This window comes from Callithrix jacchus, chromosome Y, assembly GCF_049354715.1.
Source record: "Callithrix jacchus isolate 240 chromosome Y, calJac240_pri, whole genome shotgun sequence".
Taxonomy (NCBI): Eukaryota; Metazoa; Chordata; class Mammalia; order Primates; family Cebidae; genus Callithrix; species Callithrix jacchus.
Window position 1 is genome coordinate 9,609,621 of NC_133525.1, and position 27,886 is coordinate 9,637,506.

A 27,886-nucleotide genomic window follows, 5' to 3' on the forward strand; every position below is an offset into this window, starting at 1 on the left:
GGCTGTAGCGCCCCACAGCTCCCAGCCAAATAAAAAGCCACTTCATTTTTCAGTTCAATGTTCAAGAGGCTTCTTCCTCATCACTCCTGCTTCATTTTGGTACCCTGACCTCACAGGAGGCAGAAGAGGACACGCAGACACAGAGGAGAGGGTCCTGTGGAGATGGAGGCAGAGAATGAAGTGATGGGGCCACAAGCCTTCTGACTAGCTGGGAGTACAGGTGTGTAGTCCCACAGGTACTAGGACTAGAGGCTCTTTCTACTATCTTTTTGTTTTTTTCTTTTTTAAGAAATGTGGTTGTTGCTATATTCCTTAAGCTTCTTTTGGACTCCAGGCTTTAAGATCTTTCTGTCATGGCCCTGCAAAGTGCTGGAATTAGGCGAGAGCCAGTGCATCCGGCTAGAGCCTCATATTTTTTGGTAGTATCAGCATGGTTTGCTTCTCAAAGCAAACCCCACTTTCAGAAGAAAACCCCACTGGAGAGGTGTTACACATTCTGATAGAGTCAGCTTTGAAAGGTCCATTTGTCTCTTCCTTCGCTTCCTGATATGTGGAAGGGCAGCAAATCCTGTCCGTAAAATTTACACTTACTGAAGCCTGCCACATGAAGGTAACAGAGCACATGATGACCTCTTTGTACGGTGCATCTGAAAGAAAACTCAAAAATGTGTCTGGGTGTGGTGGCTGACACCTGTAGTCCCAGCAGGTTGAGAGGACGGGGCAGGTGGATTATTGAGGTCAGGTGTTCGAGGCCAGCCAGCACCCCTGGACAAATCCTGTGTCCAATAAAAATACAAACATTAGAGGCCGGTGTGTTGGATCCCTCTTGTAACCCCAGCACTTTGGGAGGCTGAGGTGGGTGGATCACCGGAGGTCAGGAGTTTGAGACAAGGCTGACCAACAAGGTGAAACCCTGTCTCTACTAAAAACACAAAAATTAGCCGGCCGTAGTGGTGAGTCCCTGTAATTCCGGCTCCTTCACACGCTGAGGCAGGAGAACGCTTGAAGCAGGGAAGAAGATGTTGCAGTGAGCCGAGATTGTATCTCACAGGTTATTTTCTGTTTCCATTCTATTAAATTCTTATGAACGAATTTCACATGGAGATGATTTAGGAAAAATACTCCTATGGTCAGGGTATCATAGACACTTTTTTTATAAACCGCGTCTCACTTGTCTCTGAAAATAACATGCAGTGGAGCGAGCTAGCAAACTCACTGCAGACTGGTCCTCATCTCCTTAAGCTACATCCCAAAAAGTAGGAGGTACACTGACGCACAATGTCAGGCAGCACCGGGTGGGCTTCCAGCCTCCTGGAACAGGGCAGGTGGGGAAGGAGAGCCCAGAGGCAGGCCCAGAGTGTCAGGACGGTGAGGGGGTAATGGGTGCGGGATACGGAGGGGAACTGAGGCCAGGATCCTCTAGAGAGGAGGGCAGCTGGCTTGCCAGTGCCGTGAGAGCAGATGGTCCAGGCCAGGAGACAAGGACAGCACTCGCAAGGGAGAACAGCAGTGCCAAGGATGCTTCATGCCCAGCAGAGAGTCCAAGGGCACATTTCGCTGAGAAAGGAGTAATGGGAGTCCACATGCCCATGCCAGCCCCTGAAGCACCCCTGTTCCCTGTGCCTGTTTCCAGCAAACTCACCACAAAAACGCAAGTGACTCAGGACACAGGTTTACCGTGCACAAGGCTGCTGTCCTCTTTCGGTGCTGCACACAAAGCGGTGTAGGCCCAGAACAGTATCAGCTCCCTCTGTTGCACCCATGTGAGCCCAGTGGGGAGCACCGGACACAGCCCTGCAGTCCCTGCGACCCACAGCGGTTCCCTCCTGGGGAAATGCCTACCCCTCAGGGAGACCAGGAGAAGAGGACACGGCACACCCAGACGGCAGCAGAGCCTGTCTGGCACACAGCAATGCAGGGGCCACCTGCAGGTCAGGAATGCTGAGGAAGCAGCAGCCTTACAACAGACAACACCACCCCTGCTACCTGCTGTCCCCTTCTTCTGCGCCCTGCCCCTGGTCAGTGCAGGCTCTCTCAGCCTGGCTCCATCAGCCCCCAAAACCACCACAGCCATGACGGTGTGCCCCCAACACAGGGCAGAGGCAGAGGACCAGCATGGGAAGGTGCCAGGCCAAAGGGCTGGAGGATAGCCCTGCCCCACACTCTCCAGCTCTTGCAAAGCTCCAGGGTGTTTGCTGGCACGCCCACCACCCAATCATCTGGAGGCTCCTTGGCCAGAGGCAGACTGTGCAGCACACCCAGATGTCAACCTGCATCAGAAACCATGATGAATTCCTGCACAGCTGCATGCTGGGTTTGCAGGTCCAGTAGGGGGAGCCTGTTTCTGGGGGAGGGGTCCGAGCTCTGGGTCCCATTGAGGTCCCCCTGGTTGGATGGGGGGCGGGTTCAGCGGGAGAGCTGGGAATGGGGGAACACATGCTTCGCTCTGGCTAGTGGGCCACCTCAGCCCAGCTTGGTGGGCGAAATGGGCCCTTTGAGTCCCACCTCTTTCTCTTCCTTGGCAGGTAGGTGGAGAAACTCAACCACCCCAGGTGCCGGCGCCAGAACAAAGTTTTCCATTTGTCACAAACTTTCCTTCCACAGGGAAGTAATCATTAAGGAGTATGGCATTGGCAACCATGGTAATGAGTGCCTCCGGCCTGGTAGGGGAGGTGGTGTGAGGGAGGTCAGGCCTCCCATGAGCCTTGCCGACTCCTCTCCCTCCTGGATACAAGGTATCTGGTTCCACTTCAGTCCAGTGCTTCTTGGGTCATGAAGCTCAAGCCCCCACCTGCAGGCAGGACATCGCCTGTGTGAGCTTCTTCAGCTGTTTGGCTGACTGTGACTGCCCAGGGTCTGGAGGGATTTCTCAGGTGGGGCCACCGTGAGGCATCATGGGAAAGCACCTTGCTGGTTGGTCACTCTTTGGCCCCTGGGGAATTGGCTTTCCACCATGACCCCACCTGTCCTGGACCCATTTCTGCAGTCCCCCAAATCATCAGTCAGGGCCTGGGGCTCAATCCCCTACTGCACTACCTGAGGCATTTAGACCCTCAGAGAGAGGCAACAGGGAGGAGGCCAGGTGAGCTCCCCAGGGCTCTGCTCTGAGAGGCCAAAAAATGGGTCAAAGAGAACTATGGCTAAGGTGACCTTTATGTCAATCAGCTAAACACTAATAATACAAAAATCTTTGGGGCATGGTGGTGCACCTTCATCATCCTGGCTCCTCAGGAGGCTGAGGCAGGAGAATCTCTAGAACCCAAAGGACCGAGAAAGCAGAGAGCCAATATCCTGACACTGCACTCCAACCTGGAGTGAGACTACATCCCAAAATAAATAAAGACGTGAGAAGAAAGAAAGAAAGAAAGAGAAAGGAAGGAAGAAAGAGAAAGAAAGAAAGAAAGAAAGAAAGAAAGAAAGAAAGAAAGAAAGAAAGAAAGAAAGAAAGAAAGAAAGAAACTGGGTCACAAAGAATTGGAGCCAAGCAAGGTGACCATTATCTAAACCTGTCCTTGAATTGGTCCTGGGGGTTCACTCTTGTAGACTCATCAAATGGAGAGGCCATCGCAGGTGGATCACCTGAGGTGAGGATTTCACGACCAGCATGGACACCATGGTGAAACCTCATCTGTACTAAGAAAAAAAAAAAATTACCTGGGTGTGGTGGTGGGCACCTGTGATCTCAGCTGCCCAGGAGACTGTGGCATCTGAATCACCTGAACTTGAAAGGCAGAGACTGCAGTGAGCCGAGATTGGGCCACTGCACTCCTGCCTGGATGACACAGCCAGACACTGTCCCAAACTAACAGACGAAAAACGTGAGTGGCTAGAATTTATTCTCAGAGTCATGGTACCTGATCTTATGCCCCTCTGAACGCTGAGCAGATGGAAATACCATAGTGGAAGGTGCCTGTAATCCCAGATACTCTGAAGGCTGAGGTGAGAGAATCCCTTGAGCCCAGGAGATGCAGGCTGCAGTGAGCCGAGATTGCACTACTGCACTCCAGCCTGCATGACAGAGTGAGACCCCGCCTCAAAAAATAAATAAATTAATTAAAATTCCATTTGAGGGAGAAGTTAATTAAAGTCCACACTTCAGCTTTGAAATTACTTCAAAATCCTTTTTATTTTATGATTTGGGACAGTGTCTGGCTCTGTCACCCAAGCTGGTGTGCAGTGCCTTTATCTAGGCTCTCTGCAAATCCACTGCCTCCTAAAGAAGATTCTCTTGCTTCTGCCTGTAGAGTAGCTGTCATTATTCGTTCCTGGCAACACACACGGTTAATTTCTGTAGTCTTTTAGGAGAAATGCGGTTTCGCCACGTTGAGCAGGTTGGCCTCGAACTCCTGACCTCAAGTAATCTGGCTGCCTTGGCCTCCCAAAGTGCTGGGATTATAGGTGTGAGCCACTGCGCCCGGCCTCCAGTTGGCATATCTTGCTGTTAGGTTTGAGCCTGAATGAGCCCAATTTGACAATAAAGGATGGCAGTATCTCTTTCCAGATGCAGAGAGTGTCACAAATGAATTGAAATTGATCTTCAGTATTCTAGGCAGTCGAATGTATTCTGGTTTTCAATTTTGACTAATCTGGTACGTTTGACTAATCTTTTTGTTTTTTAGATAAAATCGCAATTGCACATCTCACGAGTGCCAAAGAAAATGCATGTTTAATATTTTCCAACAAATTATGACATTTTTGTGGTAGAAGTATCATGTACCAGAAAATCAAACCTTTGTAAAATCTCAAATGCATATTATAGTTAGCATACATGCCCATTGCTGTCCAGTCATGAGGTAATTGACGTTGATTCAAGTTCAGTCTCTAAGAATGTGTAACAGCTGTTCAGCGGGTTTTACTTTTTCAGGTAATTGTATTTATTTATTTATTTTTGGAGACAGAAGGTTCTCACTCTCACCCAGGCAGAAGTGCATTGGTGTGAACTGAAGCCTCATTGCAGCCTCAGACTCCTGGACCGAAACAATTCTCTTGCCACAGCCTCCTGAGTACCTGGGAGTACAGGTGTGTAGTCTCACGGGTACTAGGACTAGACGCTATGTCTAATTTTCTTTGATTGTTATTGGTTTTATTTTTTAAAGAAAGGTGGTTGTTGCTATATTGCTTAGGCTTCTTTTGAACTTCTGGCTTTGAGATCTTTCGGTCTCGGCCCCCCAGAGTGCCGGAATCAGGCGAGAGCCAGTGCATCTGGCTAGAACTTCCTATTTTTTGGTAATATCTGCGTGGTTTGCTTCTCAAAGCAAACCCCACTTTCAGAAGGAAACCCCACTGGAGAGGTGTTACACATTGTTGGAGAGTCAGCTTTGAAAGGTCCATTTATCTCTTCCTTCAACTTACAGATATGCGGAAATGCAGCAAATCCTGTCCGTATAATTTACACTTACTGATGACTTCCAAGTGAAGGTATCAGAGCACATGATGAGTTCCTTGTACAGTGCATCTGAAAGAAAACTCAAAAATGTGGTTGGGTGAGTTAGCTGACGACTGTAGTCCCAGGAGGTTGGGAGGCAGAGGCAGGTGGATTATTGAGGTCAGGCGTTCGAGGCCAGCCAGGACCCCGAGAAGAAACCCTGTCTCCTCTAAAAATACAAACATTAGAGGCCGGGTGCGTTGGATCACTCTTGTAACCCCGGCACTTTGGGAGGCTTAGGTGGATGGATCGCCTGAGGTCAGGAGTTTGAGACCAGGGTGACCAACATGGTGTAAGCCTGTCTCTACTAAAAATACAAAAATTAGCCGGCCGTAGTGGTGAGTCCCTGTAATTCCGGCTACTTCACACGCTGAGGCAGGAGAACGCTTGAAGCAGGGAAGAAGATGTTGCAGTGAGCCGAGATTGTATCTCACAGGTTATTTCCTGTTTCCCATTCTATTAAATTCATATGAACGAATTTCACATGAAGATGGTTTAGGAAAAATACTCCTATGGTCAGAGTATCATAGACACTTTTTGTTTAAAACGTGTCTCCCTGGCCTCTGAAAATAACCTGCAGTGGAGCGGGCTAGTAAGCTCACTGCAGACTGGTCCTCATCTCTTTAAGATATCCTCCTGCCTTAGCATCCAAAAAAGAGGAGGTACACTGATGCACAATTAAATGCAGCCATTTCTGCCTATTTCCTAGAGACTCTATTTCTCCATGTCGCCCAGCCTTTGTCTCAAATGCCTCAGGTGAAGCGCAATGCCTGCCTCAGCCTTGCAAAGTGCTGCCATTAAGGACCCGAGTTACCACACCTGGACAGACACTATATCTTGATTTGCCACTGTGAAGACACACAAGACTAGGGAGTTTTATCATTTTATTTAATCTTCAGATTTCTACGCTGTATGTGAACGAAAATGCAACATCATAACATGAATAACCCACCCGAAGGTCAAAGTTGCAAACTTCTCTTTTCTGAAATTATTTGCACATTTTTACCCTAAAAAACAAATCTGGTCCAATTTTCTCATGAAAATACTTCCTTCCACAGATTAGTTTGTTACCTCTAAACACTACGGATTATAAGAGTTCTGTTTCAATGGAAAACTAAAGAGCACTCACGTAAGCATTCTTACATGTTTAGTAGTTATTTGTATCTTTGAATAGCATATTCATCCATTAATTAGATTTTTATTCATTATATATTCCATTTCGTTAGGCGGTGTGATCCAGTAAATTAATTGGTTTACCTACTGGGGTACAAATCTTTTTATCTGATAGCATCATTGGGTTTCTCCACCACCCATTTTTATTTTGATTACCAGATAATTTATTGAACCTTTAAGCAATCTGGACTCTGAAACTTTATGCCGATTTATTGTACACTTAACTGTCCCAAAGTGACGACTTTTAAAGCACTCCTGTCCATAGTAAATTAAATCCGATAGGCTGAGCATAGAGGAAAGCTGACAGGCTTTGCATGCTGGCTTATGCCTGTATTAAAGCACTTTGGGAGACAGAAGAGGGTGGATCCTGATTGAAGGGAAGACCATTCCCAACAGGGTGAAATGGTCTCTGTACAAATTACAAAATACTAGCCAGCTGACAGACACCTGAAATCCCACTTACTAAAGTTGCAGAGGGAGAAAAATAGCTTGAAAACAATAGGTGGAGATGGCAATGAGCTAAGTTCAAGCCACTGCACCCTAGCTTCAATGACAATGCTAGTCTGCGTCACAAAAGAAATATATGAACAAGTCAATAAAATAAAAATAACTTCACAAAACACCAGCCCTTCTGGATCATACGTATTTGTGAGAATTTATTGCTACACACTTATTTATAACCATTGCAAGTATTTCAAGAAATAATTAATGTTAGTTCATGAAAGACATTGATTTTCCAATTTTTCGGAACGATTAATATCTTTAAGCTATGTATTTAGGAAATTTAGCTGGCTCACTTTTGAGTAAGGTGGAAATAGTTTTTCATAACCATTGTGCCCTCTAGTCACAGAATGCTACAAGAAGAATGTTCTGGGTACCTTCAACTTCAGCAACAAAACCCACCTAATGCTTTCCTTTATCCTTTAGTATCCCTTAAAGGGCAAATCGTTTAGTTTGAGATTAGTTCAGTAGTCTTTCTGAAGCCTTCTGAAAATTAACCTTTTGATGTGTCCAATGTGTTGGGGTTACAGGAGTGAGCCACCTGGCCTGGCCAAAACCGCTACATTTTTCTTTGAGACACATTCTCACCCTGTCCCCCAGGTGGAAGTGCAGCAGTGTAATCCTAGCTCACTGCAAAGTCCGCCTCCTGAGTTCAAGCAGTTCTCCTGACTCGGCCTCCAGAGTAGCTGCGACTACAGCCATGTGCCACCATGCCTGCCTAATTTTCTGTATTTTTATTAGAGACTGGCTTTCACTCTGTAAGCGAGGATGGTTTCAATCCCCTGATCTTGTGGTCCACTTGCTTAGGCCTCCCAAAGAGGTGGGCCGCCTGCTGAGTTCAAGCAGTTCTCCTGACTCAGCCTCCAGAGTAGCTGCGACTACAGCCGTGTGCCACCATGCCTGCCTAGTTTTCTGTATTTTTATTAGAGACTGGCTTTCACCCTGTAAGCGAGGATGGTTTCAATCTCCTGACCTTGTGGTCCACTTGCTTAGGCCTCCCAAAGTGCTGGGAATACAGGGATAAACTAAAGAAACACAGCCCAGGTAGGAAACCTGTACACATTCCAACGGAATCTGGACAGAGATGCCTAGTCTTGTTTCAGCTTAGGTGCAAACAAATGAAGAAATCTCTCAACACCGCAGTTTACTCTCCTCCGTCATTTGCGTTTAAGCATGTGTAGCAATAAAATCAGGCATTTTATATTACATGGAAAATTTTATTCCGGAAATGTTAAAACGGACATTACATCAAAGCAGAATAGTTTTCAATTCAGTTGGCACTAACAGTTGTAAAATTACTTGCAAAAAATAAGCTTTTAGCTTAATACCTCAAAAACATTCATGAAGGAAGTATCTCCCCTCCCTCCCCAAAACAACCTATTTCTTATAGTGATACTCAGGTAATAATGCAGAAACCACATATTGATTTGCCATTCAACAGCAAGGTCTGGTATGCAATAATCATGATTTTTAGCAGCACCTTCAGTCTCCTTTTTCAGATCGCCTTCCCCCATCCTCTCCCTTAGGTGTCCCATCTCTTGAGCTCCCATGTGCTTCAGGAGAAGCACGGTTCATTCTCTCCACAGACGGTGGACACGTTGGTTCTTTTCTGCCACAATGCTCAGCATCAGTGGAAGAGAAATCACCATGGCTCCTTGAGTACTTCTCCCGACTTCTGCCATACCTATCTCGCGCATTGTTATCATCAGGGAAACTGCTTCCACCATAAGTCTTCCGAGGCCCCTGTGCAGGTGCTGCACCACGAGACGTCCCTGTGGGGTTAATAAAATTACGGAACTTATGTTAAAATACATGTAAACATTTTTACTGGCATCACTAAAGCATGAATCAGATAAAGTACTATTTGGAAACATTAGCATTCATCTGTCTTTATTGACAGGAGACTCTTTATTTCTGCATTGTTCACAAGGCTCTACTGAAAAGAGCCGTAAGAGCAGTATTTCCAAGTTCAAGGAATTTCATTCTGAACCGGCCCTCAATTAAAACTGAGGTTTTAAGCTTCGTACCGTTCTCTAAGCTTTCTACTGTTCAGAACGCTCAATATTTAAACATGTTGTACGTTTCCTTTATACTTTCTCGTTTAAAAACTCTGGTCTATTCAATATAATTCTGTAACTGGAAAATCAAACGTGGAGTCTTACTATGTATCTGATATGACGCTCTGTTAGAACTGCTACTACGACGTTCAAAATGATCTCTACCACCATGCCTTCCGTGGCCATCATGATCACTAGATTAAACAAAAAAAGTTTGACACTGTCAGAATGAACAATTTAAGACATCTATTGGACAAAACCGAAAAATGTTATAATACCTGTATCCTCTAGTGGAACCTTTATCCTGTCTAGAAGGAGCGTGATCACGGTATGCATTGTGTCTACTCATCGAAGCATATTCCATGGTGTCTCGGAAACTTGGATTATTTCTGATTGCAAAAGTTGAAGAACAAATTTTAAGTTGTCAACTTCTAGTATCAAAAACACAACTTATCTACAGGTTAAATACAATAAAGGCCAGACATATATAAAGGCCTAGTCTCTTCTCCAAGTACAACATGCGAATACCCAAAAGACAGGTGGAACTGATACCCATAATTGGTTATTCTCAAAATGCATTTCAAAACCCAAGAGATATCGTATTTCAGCCATACTAAAATGGCTATACATTTTAAAATGCTAGGAACACCAAGACTGTCAGAGAATGCAGATAAACTGGAATCCTGATACAATGCTTGCCGGAACGGAAAATGATGCTGCTACTACGGAGAAATGTGGTGGGGCCTCAAAACAAAAAAATTAACATCAGACCAAGAATTATCCCTCGTACATACCCAGCACTGAGTAAGTGTACTAAGACAAACGTGTGTATAAAAGTAGTGTGGAGGAAACACACAAACAAAAGAATGGCTTAACAGCCTGTGAAACAAGGGAAGTGCTATGATGTGAATGAAAGTTCAGGACATGAGGCAGAAAGAAAAGAGATACCAAAGTCGAGTCGTGTTTGAGCCCAATACCATGAAGCAGGCAGAACAGGTCAGTTCACGAACAAAACAGACTGGAGTTTTTTAGCAGCTGAGGGAAAACAGAAGATGAAAGGGACTGCTTAACTGGCAAGGGAGTTGCAGTGCGGAGTGATGAAGAGGTTCTGGAACTAGAGGGACGTGGCTGTCGCACAACACAGCATGTAATAAATGCCACTTAATGGTTTACCTAAAAGTGTTCAATTTCCTTACGTGAATTTCATCACTAAAACCACAACACACTAGTTTTTCATTTTTCTGTTACCTAGTCTTAGTTGCATAACCATCATCTTTTCCTGACACACGGTCACGTCTCCAGGAAGAGACTGACATTCCGCGTGAAGGGCCTCCTCCGTAAAACTCTCTTCCACGTGATGGGGGACCTGCAAATTTAACATGATTAAACGTTACGGAAACAGCAGAGAACCTGAAACACTATTACCTGTTCACTGAGACAACTGTTATAAGATATTTCTTCAAGGAATCAATTCTTCTTTCCCTAAGTCGCCAGAAATGCATGACATCATGAATACTTTTTACGGCTCTGAATTATCCCTTGATTCCTACAAGGCCAGTTCTTACAAACTTAAGCCACACGCTAATACTTGGGTAGAGGTTCACTTTCTATGGCTTATAACTATTAGTTATCATTTTCCTTCTCATATGAATCGCCCACGTCTATTAATGACACAGGCAAAACATGTAAAACCATCAACGTCTTCGCTGATTGTAAACATTCCACGTTCGTGCTTTCTCGGCTCAAGAAAGGAAATTTACCCATGTTGTTCAGTGCATCTCACTCACACACATACTGCAACCCTCGAATGGCTGCATGCTATGATTCCAACTGAATGCTCTCCTTGGTATCTACGTGGTTGCCCCTATCTTAAAGGTGGAAAAACTAAAATGTACTACTGCAGTTTCGTAAAACTCTCTAAGCCTTCTACTGTTCAAAACTCTCGGTGTTTAAACATGTTATATATTTCCTTTATCCTTTCCCTTTTACAGACTCAGGTCTATTCAATATGATTCTGTAATTGAAAAATCAAACGTGGAGACTTACTATATGTCTGATATGACGCTCCGTTAGGACTGCTACCAGGACGTTCAAAATGATCTCTACCACCATGCCTTCCGTAGCCATCATGACCACTAAATTAAAAAAAAAAAAAAAAAAAAAAAAAAGATTGACACTGTCAGAATGAAAAATTTAAGAAATCTGTTGGACAAAAGCGAAAAATGTTATAATACCTATATCCTCTGGTGGGACCTTTATCCTGTCTAGAACGAGCGTGATCACGGTATGCACGGTGTCTGCGAATCGAAGCATATTCCTTGGTGTCTCGGAAACTTGGATTACTTCTGATTGCATAAGTTGAAGAAACAAATTTTAAGTTGTCAGCTTCTAGTATCAAAAACATAACTTATTTGCAGCTTAAATGAAATAAAGGCCAGACATATACAAAGGCCTGGGCACTTCTCTAAATGCAACATGGAAATACCCAAAAGACAGGTGGAACTGACACTCATCAATAGTTATTGAGAAAATTCACTTGAAATTCCAAGTATGAGATCATATTTCAGCCATACTAAAATGGCTATACATTTCAAAATGCTCGGAACACCAAGACTGTGAGCGAATGCGGATAAACTGGAATCCTGATACAATGCTTGCCGGAACGGAAAATGATGCAGCTACTACGGAGTGCATCAGTGGTGGGGCCTCAAAACAGAAAAGATTAACAGTAGACCAAGAATTATCACTGGTACATACCCGGCACTGAGTAAGTGTACTCAAACAAACGTTTGCATAAGAATAGTGTGGCGGAAACACGCAAACAAAAGAATGGGTTAACAGCTTGTGAAACAACTGAAGTGCTATGTATGATGTGAATGAAACTTCAGGACATGAGGCAGAAAGAAAACAGATACAAAAGTCGAGTCGTGTTTCAGCCCATGACCACGAAGCAGGCAGAACACGTCAGTTCACAAACAAAACAGACTGGAGTTTATTAGCAGCTGAGGGAAAACAGAAGATGACAGGGACTGCTTAACTGGCAAGGGAGTTGCAGTGCGGAGCGATGAAGAGGTTTTGGAACTAGACGGAGGTGGTTGTTGCACAACACAGCATGTAAACCACTCGACGGTTTACCTTAAAATGTTCAATTTCCTTACGTGAATTTCATCACTAAAACCGCAACAGACTAGTTTTTCATTTTTCCTTTACCTATTCTTAGTTGCATAACCACCATGTTTTGGTGACATACGGTCACGTCTCCAGGAAGAGACTGACATTCCGTGTGAAGGACCTCGGTAATTCCCTCTTCCACGTGATGGGGAACCTGCAAATTTAACATGATTAAATGTCATGTAACCAGCACAAAACCTGAAACACTGTTACTTGGTTTCTATGACAACTGTTACAAGATATTTCTCCAATGACTCAGTTCTTCTTTCTCTAGGTCGCCAGAAATTCATGACACCATGAATACCTTCTTACGGCTGTGAATTATCTCTTCATTCCTGCAAGGCCAGTTCTTACACACTTAAGCCCTACACTAATACTGAGGTAAAGATTCACTTTCAATGGCTTATAACCCTTAGTTATTATTTTCCTTCTCACACGAATCGCCTACGTCTAGTAATGACACAGGCAAAACCTGTAAAACCATCAAAGTCTTCGCTGATTGTAAAGTTTCCACGTTTGTGCTTTCTCGGCTCAAGAAAGGAAACTTACCCATGTTGGTCAGTGTATCTCACTCGCACAAACACTGCAACCCTCGAATGGCTGCATGGTATGATTCCACCTAAGTGTTCTCCTTGCTGTCTAAGTGACTGTCCCCATCATAGAGGTTGAAAAATTAAAATGTACTAGTGCAGGTTTTCTAATGATGGCCAAGAATTCTTCTCCTGGCAATAAGCAGTACTATTACAGTGCTAATTACATCATTATGCTGCTCTCAAAATAGAAAAAGCCTCTTTAATATACTCTTCATGTGCAGATTCTTAGAGGTCAGCCTTCTACCTATGATGTGTCCGGTGGCTAAAGTTTTAAAGAAAATGTGCTGACTTGTGCATGTTGAGGTCGGCAGATACCTAACTTCACTGATCCTCCACTACAAAAGATAAAGTTGAAAATGCAATGTTTTCATTTTCTCCATATTATCATGGAGGGCTAAGAGTAAGAATTTTAATGTGTTCTGCCTAAAATTCTCTGCTGAGAGCTGTTACTTTGCTTAATGAGTTCTTTGCTGAGAGCTGTTACTTTATTGTCTGGTTTTCTTCTGTTCGCTCTGAAAACTTACACTTCTCCTTCGCACAACTATTACTTCTATTCAACCCTACTGCTTGCCTCACGTTGCTTAGTTCGGAAATCTCCCCTCAAACAACTTCAAGTCCTACACTAAGTATCTTGTGTTAATGTTTAAACATCCCTGTACCGTCTTAATTGACAGCCCTTCCTATATTTCACAACTCTGCATTTCTGTGACATCCACATAGCTCAAAATGTTGGACATGCTCTTGTCCAACATGCATGTCTGAGGATGCTCTTAGCATCCTAAAAACCGGTCAGAATGCCTCTCACATAAGCATTGCTGGGGTCTCAGAATCTGGATGGCCAGGCACAATGGCTCACAGCGTGGGCCAGTGTGGGAGACTGAGGCAAGTCGACTGCTTGAGCTCAGGGATTTAATGTCAACTAGGACAAGGTAGTGAGATCCTGTCTCTACCAAAATATGTATTTAAAAAACAATTTCATAGGTGTGCTGGTGCATGCCACTAGCTGCAGCAACAGCAGGCAGCTTATGGAGAGTAACCGCTTGAGACCCAGAATGTGAGGCATCAATGAGCCATCATCTGGCCAGTGCACTCTGGCCTGGTGAAGGCAGTACTTCAACCCAACAAAGAAACTGAACATACAATTTGGACATCGGAACACCAGTGGTCCAATGCAAAGGAACCTAGGAAATGGAAGAATTGATAGAATTAAGAAGATGACCTCAAAGTATACTACCAGGAACTTCAAGAAAAATTAAAAGGCATTCTCTAGCGAATACAGCGTTAAAAGGAGTGTTGCCCTCACTGTAATCCCTTTTTTATGTGACATTTGAAGCTCAAGTGTTTCTTCACCATAAAGCTGTAACTTAGGCAGTGAGATGGAAAGTGTTATATCAAAGTGTTCAAACAGTAAATATGCCAATGTATGTGTCACATCTGTTTTGTTTCTCGAACTTTAAGTTAAGCCTTCAGTTCAAAGGGCTCATTTTCAGTCATACAAAAATGACGGAATTCCATCAGGTGGCATTTACCTCGACCTCCCATCCCACTATTGCTTCTAGCCACAGTAAAAGGAGCAGATCTTTTAGGATGAGGACCTCCGCTCGCTGAAGATGGACGGCTCTCGACTGGAAAAGTTCCCCTGAAAGAACTCACGTTGAGATCACGAGTGGATTCACCACCATCTGTATTTCAAAGAAAATCTTGTCAGTTCAGTAACACCAACATTTCTTAAATGGCTGAGCAGGAGATACTTCTAAATCTTCCCTACGTATTGTAATCTTAAACATTCACGTTGGTCTATGCTAAGGAATGTAGAATTGGTATACCAAATCAGTGCAGTTTCAAAATATCAAAATCCATTTAAACATCTATAAAATAAACACTCAAGGAACACTGTATATTGGTGTGAGAAAGACAAGTGGGATAAGTGGAGAGGGAGCTCACAGCAGAAGCCTATTGCCTAAATACAAAAATATAATCAAACAAAAAAAAAGTTAGGAGATCAACGATAAATTACTGTTCATATCCTTCTGATATTATGAAACCATTTTCAAATCATATAATAAACATAAACCTAACTACACTCAAGGAATCTCAGTTATATATACAACGATACAGTGACACCTCAGAAAGATATGTCATCTGCAAATTTATGAACGTAACACAGAATTCTTATAGTTCTTTATAACATACCACTTTTACTCTTAGCCCATGATCAGTTTTAATAATCTTTAAGAATCACGTATTAAATAATAATATTCTTTTACGTATCTACAAACAAGTGTGAGGCATATTCCAATTCCTTGGTGGTGTCACATGTAAAAATATACACGTTCTCATGCATGCACAGTATTAATAATCTTCACCCTCGAGATTAATTGCAATCAAAAATGACAAAAAGACCTGCCTCTTAAAATGAAGTGAACACCGCAGTTTCAAATTTAGAAAATATCTCTCCCATATATTACATGGCTAGCAATTAAAATTCCAAACTAAATATTAGATCTTTGATGGTTGGTTAATTGATAAAACAAGTTAACCAACAGGTATTTTCTCAATACATGGTTTCTTTTTCTAAGTAAAAATTAAGCCCTCTGTCCTACTGAGTAAACCAATCTTAAATACCATTTTCAGAAGCTCTTCCTCCAGCAAAGAAAGACACATACGTATCTGTGAAGCCACGGTTTCTGGCATTTCTGAGTCACAGAATCATTTGAGACGTTGCAGTTCTATACTCCATGAATGGAAAATGCTTTATGGCAGGCCTATTTACACATTCTCCGTATCAAAACCGAAACGGTTCTGTATTGTGTACATGTTTACACACACACAAACGCGCGCGCACGCACGCACACTCACACACACAAACAAATATTGTTAAGTAAGTCCTCTACTGCGCAGTTACTAATGTCCCATTGGAAGGGCTTCTAGGTTTCATGGTATTTGGATAACACAACCCACATGAAATTCTGAGACCCAAAATAAGAAACTCTAAAGTACAACTAATGGAAACGTGTTGAGTGGAAAATCTGTGGAGAACATGTAATCAAGATTCATAAACTCCATTCAATTTGAAACGTGTCTTACTTCGATGCAAAGTAATTCGGAGTTTAGAACCAGTTTCAGATATTAGTTTAATCATTCCACTTTTAGTATTCATCAATAATGTTGCTCATTAACAGTTAGTTTTCTGTTCATAAAGGATATAAATAAATTTCAGAAATTTCCACGTTTTCAAGCTTTTTGTCTTTCAGTCCTGTGCTTCCGACTTTATATTTTATAACGTTACCCAAGCGTTCTCCACGTGAGGGATGCCGACGTCTCGTCTGTCCTCTACTTCCACTTGCAGATCTCTGCTCTCCTGTGGGTCTCCTCTTTCTTGAAAAACGCAGTGTTCCCTGCCTGCCACCACTTTGAAAAAACGGTTCCTTGGCTTGTTCTACTTTCATTGTTTTTCCATCCACAAACTGAAAGGATTAAGTATACCATCAGCAACAGTGCCACATTTGAACTAATCATATTTTACAGACGTTTTTACATCAACTGTATTAACATTCTAGATGTCGTCTCCTAAACAAACACAAACTTTCTTTTTCCTGAAATGCCCACATTGCGAACACTGCAAAACCTGCAACAATCACTGGGACCATGCATTCTGTTAAGAAATGAACACCAATTCCATTATTCGATTCCCTCGAAAAGGCCTCCGCTACTAAAAACTGCACCTAGAAAAGTTAAACCATGACAAATTGTACGGGACAATGTCGCCCATCTCTTCTTCACAATACAGAATCTCTTTCACCTTTGCACTCACATCACATATTTAAAAGCCTCGGTGTCTGGAGCCCATACGAAAGGATGTGTCATTTGAAAACATAAGGTTATTTATTCAAAGTGATCAGTCACATTATACATTATGAATACTTTCTTGATCCTGCTGCTGTCAATCACACAAAATGTCCCAATATGATTTACAGTTCTGTATCTACTCTAGTTCTTTCTCAATAAACGTGATCCCTGTTTAGTCTCATTCATATTTTCTGCCTTACTCATTTCTTACTTTGCCTAGAGGTGTCCTTAAAACAAGACCCTTAATGTAGTACTTCATGCTATTTCTGAGAAATGGTTTACTGTCCTAATTAAATTCACAAAAACTTTCTTCAGTTCCATCTTTTCTGTAGGCCCAAGTAATGTTTGACCGAGTTCTGCTAATAACTCTATTTGAACGTTACATGGCTTTTGTTATTTGGGAAAAGATCTTAAACTCCGTCCAAGACTTGCTGCATCCAAATCAGCAGTTCTTCCTATCTTGAGACATCTTGTGTTATTTCTCGGCCCAGAATAATTTCCCCAGTTTTGCGCATGGTCGCTTCCTTCCCAGTGTTCCAAGTCAGACACAATTTCTTAAACTGCAAGCTCCCTGTGAAAACTCTATAGGATCTTCTTTATTTCCCTTCTCAACGTTTGTCTGCATATGACATTTATATTAACTTTTCCATTATAAAATATGTGAGACAGGTAATTTGGAAAAGATATCTACACAGATGAACTCTGCTTGAGCACGAAACCTGGGGGGAAATACCAAAATATTACGATACCTAGGTCAAAACTGTCCCCATACCAAGCATGAAACCACGAACCGAAGCAACTATCAGGTTGTACCACACCTTAAAATATGAGAGGATATGGGTGAATAGAGATAAGTTAGTGATCAAGTGATTAATACCTAATACAGTGAGCACAAAATTTCTGTAACAGACACTGAGGGAGAACACAGGAAACCTAACTTGTTCTTAAAGGATAAACTGCCATTTGCGCAACATTTACGTGGAAGAGTAATACTCAAGAGGTCCAGGAAAACATACTGGGAATGGCATCCATATAGCAGGAACTAAAAACCGATTGGGATAACGTTGTAAAATAAAAAAGCTCCAGGGCATCTCCAAGGGAATGATCCTGAATGCAACGTAAAGGAATTCAGTAGGTAAGAGACTTGCATAAAAGTTTAAAGCTGTAACAAATACAGAGTCCTTAGAATTTAAGACTCCACAGGACGTGATGCACTGTTCGGACCGAAGCAAGTGCTGGAACACACTGGAAGAGTTAGCAAGAAGGTATGCATGTTACCTAGTGACGAGGTATGCATGTCACCCCGGTTACAGAAGGAAAAAAAAAAGTTCTCAGGAGAAGGGCGCAAGGATGGGCAAACATGTCAGTTGCTTGTTGTGTTATCCGGCTTCAATGTTCTCGCATTATTTTCTATTTTCAAGTACCTAACACTTCCTTAAATGTAACGGTCTTGTTTAAATGAACTTTCTCAAGAATGTATTTTCAGAGAATGGCAGAGAATCGTTACTTCTTGTGAGAGTCTGTCTAGACGTCGATCTACAAAAGACTTATATTTTCTACGTCTGTCTAGATGTCGATCCACCGTTTCTCTGTGCTATAGACGTTTCCCTACGAGTTGGACGTGTGATTTCTTTAGCAGCCATTTAATAAACTTGACTGATGTTTCTTATTTTCGTCAGAGTTCCTTCTAAGTTTTAAAGCTGTTCAAAAGCTTTCAAACCCTATTTACACTCAGACTGAAATAAAAACATAGAAACTGGATTACCATAACGCAATTTATATAATGTTCCTTCCAATATCCTTCCAACTACACTTGCATTGATATGTCCAAGAAAGAGGATAGCTAATCCATTTCCATTCATACGTCATTATATTATTTTCAAAGTGTACTGGTACTGAAAAGACCTAGATATGCTGTTAATTGAAGAACAGGCTTAGAATAGCACTAATAAGGGAAACTTACCTTTCCATTCAACTCGCTGGCAGCAAGTTCAGCATCTGCAGGGTTCTCAAAAGTAATGAACCCGAAGCCTCTGCACTTCATGCTTCCATCTTTCTTCAAGAGAACTAAAATATATGAAAACCTTTTCATTTATAGAATGGACCTACTACGATAGTACTAACTATCTGAATGTTACATCAAGAAACAAGAAAATTCCAATTCACATCCTTCCTGTGATTCTTCACACTGAGTCACCCCTATCAACAGCCTATTTTCTTCCATTTTCCTAACTGACTCCATCTTAGCTGTGAGCCTGACATGCTCCATTTAGCTTCTCCCTCCCTGCCTCGGCCCCCTAGAGGTGCATTCCTAGGTCACACTGCATTCAAAGCTACTCCCAGTACCTGTAACCACTGTAACCACATCCTGTTTGGCAAGTCTACCTGCTACTCTCAATACCCTCCTCGGGGTTTGAGCCTATGAAAAGTTCCCCCTGCTACCTCCTCCATGCTTGGATGCAAATACCCTTAGCAACCAACCATCCTGGGAACCTCCTGCCCCCTGGGTACCAGGTTCCTTATCTAACTTGCTTGTTCTGCGTCTGTAAAATTCTGCTTCAGCTAGGCTCCACCTCCCCTACCTAACGCAAGGCATAAAGGGAAATCAAGCCCCTTCATCTGGCCTGAGAGATTATCAGGGTGAGCTGTCTCTCAGACAAATAATGGGCTCTTAATTTGGAACTCAGAGTCTCCTTCTCCTTCTCCCTCCTCATCCTCCCCCTCCCCCTCCCCCTCCTCCTCCTTCTTCTTCTTCTTCTTCTTCTTTTTGAGACTGAGTGTCTCTCCTTACCCAGGCCGAAGTGCAATGGCCCCATCTGGGCTCACCGCAACCTCCGCCTCCTGGGTTCAGGCAATTCCACTGCCTCAGCCTCCTGAGTAGCTGGGATTACAGACATGTGCCACCGTGCCCAGCAAATTTTTGTATTTTTAGTAGAGACGGGGTTTCACCGTGTTGACTAGGATGGTCTCGATCTCTTGACCTCGTGATCCACCCGCCTCGGCCTCCCAAAGTGCTGGGATTACAGGCGTGAGCCACCGCGCCCCACTGGCCGTACTATGCAGGTGAACTTTACCACAGACCCTTCACCTGCTGCCATGAGAATATCCTGAATACCGAATAGAAACTTCAAAACAAGAGCTTAAAAACAAACAGAAAATTAAGTAAACTATTACAGATATTAAGTATATGTTTACTTTGGGGACAAAACCTGTATGTTGGCTTTAAGGGTTACCTTCAGAAACGGGACCATGTCTCTCAAATACTGCTTTTAGCGTCTCTTCCGTGGCTTCTCTAGTGAGCCCACCAACGAACAGCTGGCCAAGGCAACCTGCTTCCATAATTTTGCTGTAAATGGTAAAAAAATAAATCTATATTTAGATAACAATAACAAGGTGAAAATATTAAATATTTTTACATCCTGTGTTGAAAACTGATGTGAAATTCCCTTAACGGGGCTGTCCTATTTTAATGTATCTTACTTCCTATACCGGTAACATAAAGAGCACAAGGGGGAATGGCTTCATGGCTTAATGGTACATTTCACTGCATACCTGAGAAAATCTCTTTAGTAAAACCAGAAAAGGGAAGCTATTCTAATTTTACAAAGTGGAAATACACAGGATTCCCCAATTTAAATAGTTTTCGTTGAAAATTGTAGCTTTTATGAAGTACAATCGTTGTAAAGAGGTAAGATTCCTGATGCCAATGTGCACTGCTCCCTGCAGCCTCCTCCGGCCAGCCTCAAGTGATCCTGTCACATGTCAGCTTCCCAAGTAGCTGGGACTACAGTGGCCTGCTACCAGAGGTGGGGTGTGCGTGTGTGCGTGTGTGTTTTCAACATAGATCCAGGTGGCCCCATGTAGCTAACAGAGCTGTGTAGGTGTGTTTGTGTGTGTATGTGTGCAGGGGTGCGTGCAGGGATGTGTGTGTGTGTGTGTGTGTGTGCACGCGCGCGTGTGTGTGTCTTTAAATAGACCCAGGTTGTCCCATGCTGACCACCTTTGAATCTTCTGGGCTCAAGTGATGTGCCAGCAAGAAGCTACCAAGGTGATGGTTTCTTTAAGGGGGAACTGCCACAGGAAACCACCTGATATCTTGATAAATGATTTAATGACACGCTTAACCTACATGCTTTCTTCGGGGAGAACATTTTAAATATTGTACAATCTTTTGGTGATTGGAAATATACACGAGATCGGGTATCTACAAACTCTGGCTTTCTGCCATAAATATCTTTGGCCTTTCAGGGACCGGGCTGCAAATTAAGGGGTGAAGCACTCTAAGTCTCTGAGCCCCGCCTCCGTGAGGTCGGCAGAGGCTAGGAGCAGTACTCTGGCCTAGGCACGCGAGAAATCTCAGTGGCCATCTCCTTATGAGAAGGTAGCATCTGAGAATGACGTGAGGTGCCACAGCTGCATGACACCATCCACCCTATCACCATGCTGTCACACACTGCACTCCATTCCACCCCGCTGCCGCCAAAACTGCCCCATCACGCCGTTCTGAGCAGAAGCCCCGCCGCACCCCGTGCCCCTTGGCAAGCGGCCGACTCTCCGCTCGGCAGCATGTCCACTCGCCGCCTTCTTCCCCCTACCAACCCCTCGTCTGTGAAAAAGCTGCCTTCCTCCAAACCGGTCCCTGGTGCCTGAATGGCAACAGGTTATAGGACCCCCGTTATGTTACTCAGGCTACTCTCCAACTCGTGACCTCGTCATTCTTACATCTTCACTTCCGAAAATGTTGGGATTACAGGAGTAGGTCAGTTTGCCAGGTTAATACAAAACCTTAAGCACATCTCTTTGTTTCCGTTTTCGGCTATCTACCGCCATTTATCTCCCTTACAAACACGTCTTCCATTTAAATTACTTACGGTAGCAGAGATACATGAAAAGCCTTTCAAATACTGTCATCGATTACACGTTTAAAAGAGGCAAATTTAAACTGATTATTCATGGTTCCAGACTTGTACATACCCGAGAGTAATGCAATTTATGTGAAAATTTGCTAAGTCCTGTGAAGAAAATCAGAAATTTGCAATGTGCTAGGTAAAAGTACAGGTTGTTTGTTTGTTTGTTTTTCTGATCACAGTGCTTAAGTACACTGCCTGTGCATTTGACTTATGACCGCATTCACAGAGAATAACCGTTTCCATAAAAAGTGCACGGGACAACAATGGCGCCCGAGGTCCGTCTCCCACACCTTGCCCCCACATCGGACTTGTCCAACCGTAAAGGGAAGAATCCTCAAGAAACATCAATGAGTTTAACCAACATGAGTTTCTCACGAGCACTAAGGACGACCCCCTCTCTACCGTCTCCTCCCATATTTCAACACCCACACACTGAAAACCACAGCAGCCCCTTTCACTGAAGACGTCCGAACACCTCGCTGCGTTTGTATTCTTGCCGAGAGACCAACCTGAGCGGAGAAACAAAACCACAGGTGCTTCTCAGTAGGACAAACAGCCTCTGGGTCACCGGGCCCTCAGGGTGCTGGCACCTGGCTCTGGAACGCCTCTAGCCCCGCTGCCGTGTGAGACGCCTGGAACCGGACTGCGCGGGAAAGAGCCCCCGGCAGCCCAGCGGAAGAAGCGGAAACTGCGCCTCTCCGCAGCAGCCAATCAGTGCGACGGTGGGTGGGACGCGGTGGGGCGCGGTGGGGCGGGGCGGGGCCGCATCCGGGTGTCCTGCAGCTCCACCCTCCTCGGGCAAGCCACGTGTGACGAGCTGTCAGAGTTTCCGCCCAGTGGCGCTGGGTTCACGCGCAGGCCTGGCGGGCAGGGAGCCCTTTGGAATTGCGGGCATGGAAGTCCCACGGCCTAACTGCCATCATGAGTGTGGCAGGCCACTGACCCACAGCCAACACATGAAACATCTCACTTCATTAGGCAGGCCAGGCAGATGGTACTGAATGTTGCAATTCCAGAGGAGAGGGGGAGGGACCAGCGCGGGCTGCCGGGGCAAGGGCGGCCCGGGTGGCTTGCCGGAAGTGGGGCGGGGCAGGCACGTCAGAGGAGTGTCCTAGTACCTTGCCCTGTTGGAGATTATCTCCTCGGAAAACACCAGTGGCCAAATTCCACATGAACTCTCGCAGGTCTACGTGAATACAGGCTCCGAGTGTCATGCTCTCTCCCTGAGAATGCAGGTCTCCCAGGAGCATGTCTTCCGTCATGTGTCCTGGGCACCCGAGAGACAAGTCAGCAGGGTTGCCCATAGATGGCCTGAGTGCATGCCGTTGTGTACTGCCTTGCAGACTCCGAGGCTCCAGCAAGAGTGCAGCAGCCAGTGGGCTGCCTGCCGGCGACGATCGTCTAGAGGACCAAGGCCTGGCCTATGGCTCCTGGGCTCCTGAGCATAGCTACCCACGCTGTGGCCTATGACCCCAAGGCATGTGAATTGGACGGCGGCCCAGCAAAACTCCCCTGGAACCCTGGATCCACATAGGTGTGAGATGTGGTTCTTCTCAGCAGAGCGACACCTGAAGGAACGTTGTTCCCCACAGTGTAGGGGTGTGGAGGTGTGGGCTGGGCGATGCAGGCCGGTATCTGTGGGAGCCCCAAGCAGGGCACCATGTTGAGCCTGGAGGCAGAAGAGGGGGACTACTGTACAGAGCTAGGAAGTGGACTTGTGGTTGGAGGTGATGCTGGTGGTGGACTACATAATCATGGTTGTGGAGGTGTCGGCCGAGGAGGAGGCTGATGTTGAGCCACAAGACAAGGACCAGTGGGCATGGTGTCGCCCTGGCCCTGGCCCCTGCATACCTGGCTGGACTCACTGAAGGTCTCTGACTTGCAGCTTTGGGGCTTAAGGACCAGAGCTGTATCCTTGCAACTGCCCCTTCAGAATAGCTGACAGAAGCGGGTGAGCCTCAGGCTTCCAGAGGTGGAGTTTGGTGAAGCAAGGCCTGAGGTGCAGGGGGTCAGCCAGAAGGCGGCTGTGGGTGACAGGAGGGAAACCGAGGCCAGACGCCTGTAGACAGGAGGAAAGCTTGCTTGCAGGTGCTATAAGAACATGTGTTAGGGACTGGGACCCAAGCTCATTGCTAACAAGGGAGAGTAGCAGTGCCAGGAGCCCTTAGCACACAGCAGAAAGTTGAAGGGCATGTTTCTCCGGGAATGTCAATGGAGAAAGGGGAGTCTCCATGTCCATGGCAACTATTGAACTACCACCGCTCCCAAAGCCTGTTCCCGGGAGCTCTCTCCAGAAACACAAGGTGCTCAACAGTGGTTCACAGTGCACGGGGATTCTGTCTTCTTCAAGACAGGCACCAGCACCTCAGACATGCTTTTATTCTCTGCTGGCACAGCACCTAAAGGGGTGTAAGCACTGAACATGTGTAACCTCCATTGTACCCATCAGAGAAACCAGGAGAATAGGACACCACATGTCAGGACAACAGCACAGCCTGCCCAGCACCCATCACACAAGGGCCACGTGAACTCTGGAACCCTAGGGAAGCAGCCACTTCACACCACAACACCCTGCCTCCCAAACCCACTGCCCACTTTTCTGTACCTGACCTCTGATGAGCACAGGCTTTCTCCATCATGCTCTACCTGGCTCCAAGACCATCACAGCCAGGACGGTGGCCCCACAGCAGAGTGAGAGAGGACCATCAAGGAATGGGGGGGTGCCACATCAGATGTCTGTGGATAGCCCTGTCCCATAATTCTAGTGCTGTTGCAAAGTTGCACGGTGTTTTATGTCATGCCCAGCCAATCTAATGGAAGCTCCTTACCACAGGCAGATAGCGCAGTCATACCAAGATATTGGCCTGGATCAGAAAGCATGATGAAGTCCCGCGTAACTATGTGATGGATTTGCAGGTCAGTCTTGGGAGGGATTGGGTGTCCAGGTCAGGGGGGACTGCAAGATGTCTCAGTGGGAGAGCTAGGAATGGAAAAGGTATGCTTCACTCCAGCTAGCAGGCTACTTTAGTCCATCTAGATGAAATGGTCCCTTTGGGTTTATCCTGTTTCTTTCTAAGAAGACAGGCAGGTAGACGAACAAATCCATCCAGGGTAATTTTTTTTCCCCTCATTTCAGCCTTTACTCCTGCAGTGAAGTGATCATTAAGGAGTATCCTTGTAAGGAGTCCCTCCTGGCACGGTATGGGAGACGGTATGCGGAAGGGCAAGCCTGGCATGAGCCTCCCTGAGTTCTTTTCTTCCAGGATACAGGGTTTCTCATTCCACAGCAGTTGGTAGTTCTGGGATCACAAAGGTGAAGTCCCAAGCTGCAGGCAGTACACCACCTCCCTGAGCATCTTCAGCTGTTTGGCTCACCGTGACTGCCCAGATTCTGGCAGGATTGCTGTGCTGGGGCCACTGTGGGGATGGTAGGAGAGGACATTGTTGGTTATTTCTTGGCCTCTGGAGAATTCACTTTGAACGAGGGCCTGACCTGTCCCAAATCATTTCCCTAGGACCCCAGATCATGAGCGAGGACCTGGGCCTTAATCCCCTGCAGTGCCGCCTCAAGGGAGTTAGGCACTCAGAGAAGAAACAGAGACTAGGTCAGGTGAGCAGCTCAGGGCTCAGGGCTAAGATGCCTGTATGTTCTGGAGCTGTGATGCATGTGGAGAAACCAAAGCTGAGGGAAGTTACTGCAGTGGGCAAATGCAGGCCATCCACGGACTGAAGAAAGGTCCATTAAGGAACTGTAACACCCACAGTTCAGGATGGGAGACGTTAATGCTGCCTAGGAGGCATAAGTGGCTAAGACATGTTGCTGAGAAGCAAGTATCAAGGGATAGCTGCCTCATCATATCTAGCCTGGCCCTTTCCCCACCCTGAGTCCTGTTGTTACCTGGGGTTCGGTTTGAGCCTAACTAGGGCCCTCTCACCCTCAATGCGGATGTCTACCTGAGGTCCAACTAGGTCTATGTCCTCCCAGAACGGTTCTTCTGGACCAGTCATATGCTGTGACATGACCCCAAGCTTTCCTGACATGCTCGCATTCCTCTGCCATCCTCACTCACACTGCCTAGGCACCCCAGACACAATAGACCACTGCACAGGGGATCTGGAGGACCACATTGGGCTCACAGGAGAGGAAATGTGAAGAGGTGGCAAAATGGCAGGGGCCTTCTGTGCGTGTCCAGAGAGGGAATCTGGCTGGGCATAAGGAAAAGTTAGCCTAAGTATTGCTGTGAAAAGTCAGTGTCACTTGTCCCTGAGCATGGGTGCACACACAGATGGTTTAAATCACATTGGCATCAATACTGCCTAAGTGATCTACAGACTCTATGCCACACCTGTAGAAATATCAATGGCCCATTCTTCATACAACAGATAATAGATTGTTTCTCATTGGACTGAAATATCAGAGCTGTAATGGGAACAATACCAGAAGAAATCACAAAGAAGAAGCTCCGTGACATTGAAGTACACAAAGAAGGGCTCAGAATGACAGCAAAAGCACAGTACAAAATATGAAAAAATAGAGAATGGAGTCATATCAAACTAAGATGCCTCAGCTCACCGCAGAAAACTTAACAGAGGGAAGAGACTTTGCACAAGGTGGGAGAAATCATTGGATCACCATACATCTGATAATGAGTGAATATTTACACACTGTGAGGAACTCAACTAACTAGCCCGAAAACAAACGGGCTAATGCCGTGAATATTCATCTGTTAAACTAAAACATATGACTGCCCAGCCCGAATATTACAAAGTGCTTGTCATCCTTAATCCACTGGGCAAATGCAAATCATAACCACAATGAAATTTCATCTCACTTCCATCAGAATGGCCATTATCCAAAAGACAAATGAACACCATTTCTGTTGAGGATGAAGACGAAAGGATATCCTTGCACACATTTGGTGAGAATGGAATTTAGTATAGGGAGAGTGAGACAGAGAATTACTTGATCCCAGGGGGCAAATTTTGCAGTGAGCCACGGTCAAACCACTGCACTTTATCCTGGGTGACAGACACTTGCCACATTGTCGGAAAAAAATAGAAAGTAAGGCATAACATTTTTGTTTATTTTGGATTTACTAATATAGTAATTGTACTATGTTATATGAGTAGACATTTAAGATTTTACAAACATTTTTATGGCAATACAGTCATTGCTGATGTTCACTGAGAATGTGCTCTCCTTTGAGCAGAGCCTAATTGGAATCTGGTTTTATTACGAAACCTTGTCTGAAATATCAAACACATTTAAGAATAATTTGCACAGAAGCAGAACCAGGTAGCTTTAAATACTAAAGTTGATCACGGAGTCAGTATTATAAAGCCCTCAAACAAAAACCAGCCTGGTAATTGCTTGCACATTTCACTGCCTAAGAAATCAGAAAGATGATCACTTCTTTCCAAGCTCTTCAGAGAGGAGAGGTATTCAACTAAATCTCTGAAAGGCTCCCAAACCCCCTATTTAAAAGCAAACAAATAAAATTTAAAATTAGCCAGGCGTGATAATAACCACCTATAATCTCCAGTACTCAGGAACCTGAGATGGGAGGATCACTGGGGCCCAGGTGCTTGAGGCTGCAGTTTAATTTCAAAAGGATATATTGAATAAATAAATAAATAAAGGCTTTTTTGGACAATGACCATTTGTACTTCACTTAGGTAAATAATGAGGACAAATCTAGTAACACCTGACTTACTTTGTGAACAGGATTAGTAACTTCAGAGAGAATTTTGTATTATGGAAAACTAAATACTGTCCAGGTGAATTGTCTTACATCTTTTGATAGTATATATTTTCATAGGCTTGTTTTATACAGTCTATAGCTGCAACTCTTTAAAGTTGCAACATTGCGTTCTTTTTTCGTGAGTTGGCATCACTGAAAACTGACACTGCCCAGTAGCCCTGAAACTATGTAAGCTGAGGCTGAATCACTACATAGGAACATTTTTAAAAAATCATCTGCAGGCCTGTAATACATAATGACAACACCAAAAATCTTAAGTCTGCAAACCAAGGAATTCATTAAACCATCACTGCCATCTTCACTCTACGACTTAACAAATACTTTGAGCTCAACATTTACAAATGTCAACTGGATGTTCTATGGAAGGGGAACATCTCCTCAAAGGACCTTTAATGGGAAATGATCATATCAGGAAGACAGCGCCCTTATGGCTGTTAATAGCTCC

General features: G+C 44.6%; 1 protein-coding gene across 1 annotated transcript; it reads right to left on the bottom strand.

Annotated features, from left to right (window-relative positions):
* Positions 1–8,256: 8,256 nt before the first annotated feature.
* On the bottom strand, positions 8,257–22,232 carry LOC128930746 (RNA-binding motif protein, Y chromosome, family 1 member B-like). The gene is made up of 12 exons (XM_078364523.1): positions 22,189–22,232; positions 20,003–20,115; positions 18,733–18,836; positions 16,210–16,387; positions 14,450–14,602; positions 12,367–12,481; positions 11,391–11,501; positions 11,203–11,291; positions 10,405–10,522; positions 9,435–9,545; positions 9,262–9,350; positions 8,257–8,871 (listed from the first exon to the last, which is right to left on the bottom strand). Exons 2-12 carry the CDS (start codon positions 20,106–20,108, stop codon positions 8,582–8,584), a joined length of 1,464 nt encoding a protein of 487 aa, XP_078220649.1. The 5' UTR covers positions 20,109–20,115; positions 22,189–22,232; the 3' UTR covers positions 8,257–8,581.
* Positions 22,233–27,886: the final 5,654 nt, after the last annotated feature.

Bases quoted from the DNA above. Each gene is read 5' to 3' on its own strand.
- LOC128930746 (XM_078364523.1), bottom strand. From the start codon at position 20,108: ATGGAAGCAGGTTGCCTTGGCCAGCTGTTCGTTGGTGGGCTCACTAGA. The intron at 16,388-18,732 runs GTAAGTTTCCCT...TAATCCTTTCAG, and splicing joins CCAGCGAGTTGAATGGAAAG to TTTGTGGATGGAAAAACAAT. The intron at 12,482-14,449 runs GTAAATGCCACC...TTAAATTTGCAG, and splicing joins TAGTGGGATGGGAGGTCGAG to GTTCCCCATCACGTGGAAGA.